The sequence below is a fragment of the Varroa jacobsoni genome, unplaced genomic scaffold (genome assembly GCF_002532875.2).
Source record: "Varroa jacobsoni isolate VJ856 unplaced genomic scaffold, vjacob_1.0 scaffold_1228, whole genome shotgun sequence".
Lineage (NCBI taxonomy): Eukaryota > Metazoa > Arthropoda > Arachnida > Mesostigmata > Varroidae > Varroa > Varroa jacobsoni.
The window spans coordinates 190852-197703 of record NW_019214130.1 but is presented as its reverse complement, the minus strand read 5'-3'; the positions used below and the strand labels follow the sequence as shown (position 1 = coordinate 197703).

Here is a 6852-nt window from a genome sequence, read left to right as displayed (position 1 = left end):
GTTACTTTGGTTGTCCAGATAAGCTCCAATAGCTAGCCTTTTTAAGACCTTTCGCACTGTGTATTTTTTAGCCGTTTCAAGCTTTTGCATTTTTCGGACCCTTGGGTCAGTCGAAACCTTGATTTTTCAGGCATTTTTTATATGTGGCGTATTCGTAAAACACTTTCATGTATTTAAACTTATCAATATCGCTGGAAACACAATTACGGATTAAAAAAGAAATATTTCGAAAATGAATAGTGAGTGATTTTGGTCGAAATTTTAGTGGTTTAGGTGAACGGTTAGTATATCGAACACACATGAATGTCAGAAAAGACACTTCCAGGGCATGTTAGAAACTTTATGGTATATATCTTATTATTTAAATACAGTCTTGAAAACAACGTATAAGGAAAATCTCTATTTAGATTACTAGAATACACGCTGTATCCAAAGTTCAGTGTTGTTTCGAACTACAATGAAGGAAGTTTCCGAGAGGGGCTTATTTAGCTTGATGGTAGTCTTAGTGTAACGTAAGAAGTTTTAAATTACGAACTCAGTTAGTACAGAACGACTTTTCGGTAAGCTTTCTATGGTTTCTAGAGTTTGAGTTCTCAAACATTATCGAAAGCACGTGAGTGCTCCAATACAATTTTATTTACATAGTTCTCAATCAATTCTCAAAATTAAGCCACCCATATAGGCTAGATACGCAAATCTTTAGATAAAGACGTCTTAAGCTTGGTTATACGACGTCTACTTACATATGACTTGCTCTTCTAAAAAGCTGCTTAAATTGTGAAGCAAGTGATAACGGCGAGGGCAAATATTGGTAAATACGCTAGCGGCACGAAGGTCCGATTCTTTGGAGCGCGTGCTTTGCTGTGTTTAACGAAGCCGAGCATTGCCGTGATAGAGGATCGGTTTGTCTTTATGCACAAGGCTTTAATATATTGTTTTTCATGAACTGAATAACAGAGAACCAACATACGACAACACTTTGAACAGACATCGTAGTGTGAAGGTGTGTATGCTAAAAATGTCACTGGAAAGCAAAGAACCCTTATAGTACAATAAATTAAAATATAGTAATGTACAAGATCATGTCACATCAGGCGTGTGTGTTGTTAAGCGCGTCTCGATCATCAAGACGTTATCTTTGATCCCCCAGAAGAAAACCCTCAGAATGCACACTCCATTTGGCGTTGACCATACAGTTGTTGACGCATTTCATACTACCTTGAGAGTTACAAGTATATAAACTATAATCTGACATAAAAGCCCAGGGGTCTAGACGGCTTAAAAAGACTGACATTGACCTATAATCACATGATAGTTTCCCAGAACATATTTAACGTCAAATAACAGCAATGGTGTCCACAATAATAATAATAATTGCAAAACATGTTTTATAATACATTTTAATAAGTCTGAATAGTATACTTTATGAATTGAGCAGTAAAGAAAAACCGATTTCAAATCGCATTTGATTAGTTGCTTCGAATATTATGCCGCCAGATACCATACATCCAGTACGCAAAATACCTTGCTAACCTTTCTACGGCATTCTCAGCTAATAATTGAAGGGTATTTTTTAACCCTTACGTGTACTTATTGTTAGTTAATTTTATCTCATACATTTCTGTTTTTACTTGTTGGTAATGGAGCGATTCCTGAAAGGATTCCTGATATGAGTTATTTGAGGTGAATGAAAACCTTTCCAGAAAAAAAAGATTGTAAAATTGTTATATCGAGTGCCGGTTAGGAACTGGATGCTGAATCAACATCTGAAAACGAATAAATTAGTGGGCTACATAAATACCAAGTGAAGTTGTCTGTGCAAAAAATTATATAGAGCTGCTGGAGCATTGGGATTGGAGAAACTTACAGCTTAGAAAACAGGATCAGAGCACTAGATAATATTAAGATTATCTAATTGCTAAAGCTATGCTAACTACAGACACACGGAGTATAAAAACAGATTATCTATACACGTTTCGGTTTGTTTTTTCGTTGCTCCATAAATTGAAGGTCGCAGCTCTTCGGAGAAAATATATGGCAAGTGGTTTTGTTAGTATATCATATAAACAATCGTGGAAACATCTTGAGAGTCAATTATATAATCGAGAGATAACAAATCGGTAATCAACCATGATGGCTTCCTCGACGTATGTTTCTGGTATAGTGTCCTTAAAACAGCAGTGGATAATTTCACTATAGCCGCTATTGAAGCTGGAATAAAATTATCCATTGTTTTGCTAGAGTTTTTTAAATCGTTTAGATATGTCGACTTTTTTAAACTAAATTATAAATAAATTCTAGAAATATTAAGAAAAATTGTTTTATTGCTTTGATAAAGAAAACTATATTTAGTAATAGGTAAAATTATATTTAGAGAATGATCCTTTTCTTGTGATCATAATACACACCATGACCAATGTCACTTCCACGAAATGATAATATGACATTCAAAAGTCTTTGAAGCTAGCTCATCTTGAGGTGTTCGCCTTAATTCCTCGTGTGTTTATATTGTTTCCTAGTAAAATATCACTATACTAGAGTGATCAAATCGGAATCTGATATAACTCAAATGTAAAGAAGACAGTAACATCTTTAAAGTGTAATTAACCCACTATAAAATATTGGATTTTTGAGAAAGTATCGACCGTTTTTAAACCAAAACTGACACAAGTATATTTTATATTAAACTAATATTGCTTATTAACCTTCTGCCATTTTTCTGGCAACATCATAGCTCTATCACTGCAGAACAAGATGAGCATAAAAATTTTGATAGGTGATCTTTGCATTTCTTCATTGAATTTAGGTGAATTGAGTTCTGTAGAGACCGAAATACGTCATGGTCTGATAGTACAAGATCTAGGCTGCATCAAACCTTTCTCTGATAGACAAGCAACGTCAGCCTTCTCCATGATAATGCCAGACTCTAAATGGCAAAAATTGTTAAACCGTTCCGCAAGACCGGAGACTGCTAAAGAAAAGGGATTTCTTGAGCACCCACAATAACCTCCCGACCTTGTCTAGGTGGATTACTTTTCAAATCGGAAATGAAATTTGTTACAGTACGCTTGAAAATAAACAAGATGATTATAACTGGCTGGATAAGTTTATCAACATCGAAAGTTCTGGCAAGATGGAACAGATAAGCTGGTTGAGAAACGAAAAAAGGTCACCGAGAGTGACTGCAGATGCAAGGTGCTATGCAACGGTCTTGCTAGGTGAAAAATCGTCGTTAGTTCTTGATTACCTTATTCAGTTCAGTACGAACGAGGTCGTCCAACCGGTTCGAGTAAATACGACAAATTAATTTTTAATATCGATACTCCAAACGAAATAAGTGACAAGATTGTCTGTTACAAGTGTATGTTTATCAAAAAAAAGAATACACAGTTAAAACTGAAGGAAAAATTCAATAATCTTGTGCAAAAGCAAAACACAAAATCTCATAAGATTAAAGAGAGCTCGTTCTATAATATTCTGTATTACGTGCTATTTAACCAATAGCCTTCCAAGACATTAAAGAATTACAATGCATCAAAATCATCAGATACAGGTAAATTCAGAAATTATGCTTTTCTATAGAGAAAAAGACTCACTACAAGCATTGTAAGCTTTGCTGATTATATAATCTTTGGTGAAAAGTAACCTATTTCATCACTTGGCTGATTTCACCCAAAACAGCCCGCTCACGAGCCGCCGTACCGCTAGGCCAAGTAAATCATGTTCGCCAGTTTTCGTCAGGTTCGCTCTGTATGTTAGGAGTGCGAAATTTGCAGAATATTCACTCTGCAAATATATATGACTATGCAAGTGAGTCTAGAATACAAACGTTGCGACGGTACACTTTACGTTGCAATTGAAAACTGCATACCTATTTAGGTTTCGACACGGTTTCTCCAACGACATATAGCTAATGCGTTTTCTAATATGTAATGTCATTGTACCTCTTGGTAACGAAGGCGAGTGGCTCGCTTATTTTGTCGTGGCTGGGAGTCTTATTGATGTTGTCGATCGGTTGCTATGGTATTACCATGTTGTTGATTTAAAGCGGTAGATCTTGCTTTTTAGCATGGTCACAGACATGGTTGGTAAACAACAGCAAAGATAGGGTGTTAATCCGGTACCAGCTATTAGGAAGTACGAACGCTACCTCAAGTCCTATACCTATCAGTTCGGACAATCTCACGAACAAGCGTTCCGTTACCGTTGAAGTCTAATTGGCCCGTGTCTCTTGACTCAAAAAATAATTTCGAGTCTCGAATCGATTCAAGCTTGCTTATGGATAGCAGAATATTCAATTAGTAGTTTCGGCATCCCTAAAGCGATTGCTTTGGCTATACCGTTTATTTGTTCTGTCTCTTTAACGACTTTCGGTGCTTCCTAGTGTGATCGTTTTCGTTATATTGATAGAAGAAAATGAACATAGGGATATTTTATAAGCAATTGTAAGGACGACAATAAACATACTAACAAATTTTTTTTAACCATGGGTGAGGCTGGAACTATTTTCTAGAATTAACGCCAGTGACACTTAATAGAATTGATCAAGCTCTTGAACGACATCTTTTAGGTTCTGCAAATCACTCAGTCATAACACTGTGATGTTAGTCTCTGCTGTTATAATAATTACATCCGCTAATGTATGTCCAAATTCGTGGATTCTTAGCTATTCTGTAATACTTTTTATCAAATACGATCCGACCTGAAGGCCAATACCTTAAGCACCCCCGACTCTTCATGGGGAATGATTCTGCTGTTTCGGGCGATTCTAATTTCGAATTTTGATAATACAGTATGAACCTCATTACAAGAGGTGGGGTGTAGGGACTGCGTATTACCGAAGACGATTGATATTGCTTCAACGGTAGTACGCGTAATGTTGTTGTACAAAACCTGCGCGATTGATAGTCAACCTAACGTTTCACAGCGCAACATTAGGAGTTTTTCAATTTTCGGACTATTCTTCATCAAATACCCCCAAAGTTGCCAAACATCTCGCATCTGTAAAAGCTTGTCGATTTGCCAACAAAATAATGATGATAATAATGTCAAGATTTCAAGCAGACATAAGGCCTCTCATCTGAAAACAAGTATGACAACAGACTGCGTGTTTGAAGAAAATTCAAAATAAATAAGTGGTCAGCAATAAAGATTGCTTTACGATTTTTACATATATTTAACATATCATATTCCAAAAAAAAGAGAGCCTAGATATGGAACCATGTATGTTCATTTCGGGCTTGACATTGGTGCGGTAATAATTAGAGCTATCAATTATAGCAAGCGCTAATTCAAGAAGAGCATTCGCGCCAGCCTCTTGTACATGGTAACCCGAGATCGAGAATGGGGCAAACTTGGGCACGTTGGCACTAACATGTCTCCGGCAGTCCGCACTGATCGCTTAGGAGATTAGATATACGTGTCTTCAGGGTACCATTTTTAATCGTTACAGCTAGGAAACTTCGTTTAATGCACTGTTCTCCTTTAGTCACGATAAAGAACGCCAGAACAGCAAGTACGACACCGTTAATTGTCTTTGTCGCGGAGATCTTTGATAAAGTCTTCATCATCCAACAGCGGCCTCATACCCTCCATATTATTGTGTTCTTATAGTTGTTGTTGCAACAATAAATGATTATAGTTCCATGTACGCAAAAGTAAATGAAATTAGAACAATACTTTTTGCTTTGCCGGAATATCTTCCTATTTTTCTTTCTGCTACAATCGATCCGTAATCTCAAAAGCAACTATCCATTTAAGAAACAATTTCATAAAAGTTTTATGATGGCATCAGTTTGAGTTAAGGTCCTGTACTCGTGTACTGCTACACCAGCCATTTCGACATCACCTCTAACTCGGGGATTATCTGAGCCATAACCGCATTGAGTTACTAAATTTAAAGCACACCCGTTGTCGGGTTTTGATGTTTTTGCAAAACTGATTAGGCTTCTGGACGTTTGAGAAACCATCATACTATCCACACGGTCCACGCCCGACCAGCCTAAGGACTTCTGATAAACCGAAACATTCCAAAATAGTTGCAAAACGTTACCATACGTATAAACGATCTTGAATGGAATCTTAAAGAAGTACAAACCTAAACGTATTTAATGAATAAAGAAAAAAAACTAGGAACAAATGGGTTGATGTTACCGATCTTGTTCAAGGCTTGTTTTTTTAAGTGAAGCTAGAAAGATACTCTAGACAAGAAAATGTTTACTTCTTGAATCACAGTAACCTTCTACTAGAATTCAAATAAGTTAGTCAATAATAGCCTCTTTTCTAATCTAGTTTGAGACAAAGGCTCCCGTGGACATTCAAATGTATCACCTGCCCAGGTCAAAAATGTTAAAATGCCGCATAATGCAATTTACATAATACTTGCCTGTAGAAACCGGCCCGCCGTACGGAATAAATTGTCGGACCTTACCACGATCGGTCTGCAAAGACGTGTCGTAGATAGTCGTGTCAACTGCGCTCAACCATCGTAGTTCAGATGGATAAAGGCCGAAGTACCATTTTGCATAAAATTTCCAAACTGTTACTAATGTAGGACTGGTTGTATATGTAAAGATATTCAATTCATTCGGTAAATATACGCGGTTTCAACATTAACTCGAAGCTTATTATGTGCACTAGTCATTTTATGACATTGTCAATAACAGTATTATTGAGTTAGCTAGTCATTGTGCCGCTGCTGTTATTGTGACAGAATAAACGTATTATAAAAATGTCTATAATAATAATAAACGTCATTAACTGTTATTATTATGAACAAGTTACACAATGCTAGGTTCCAAGCAAAAATGAATCGCTTACTGTTGAAAAGTTTGTAGTTTACAATAACTTTCG

The 6852-nt window shown here is 36.4% G+C and overlaps 1 protein-coding gene across 1 annotated transcript; it reads right to left on the bottom strand.

Annotated features, from left to right (window-relative positions):
* Positions 1-507: 507 nt before the first annotated feature.
* LOC111267845 (putative methylmalonyl-CoA mutase, mitochondrial) lies at positions 508-6594 on the bottom strand. The gene is given in 9 exon segments (XM_086971462.1): positions 508-3699; positions 3702-3748; positions 4247-4380; positions 4717-4893; positions 5067-5080; positions 5182-5376; positions 5379-5423; positions 5426-5581; positions 5774-6594. Coding segments are annotated over 9 exon segments (1020 nt in total). The 5' UTR covers positions 5973-6594; the 3' UTR covers positions 508-3646.
* Positions 6595-6852: the final 258 nt, after the last annotated feature.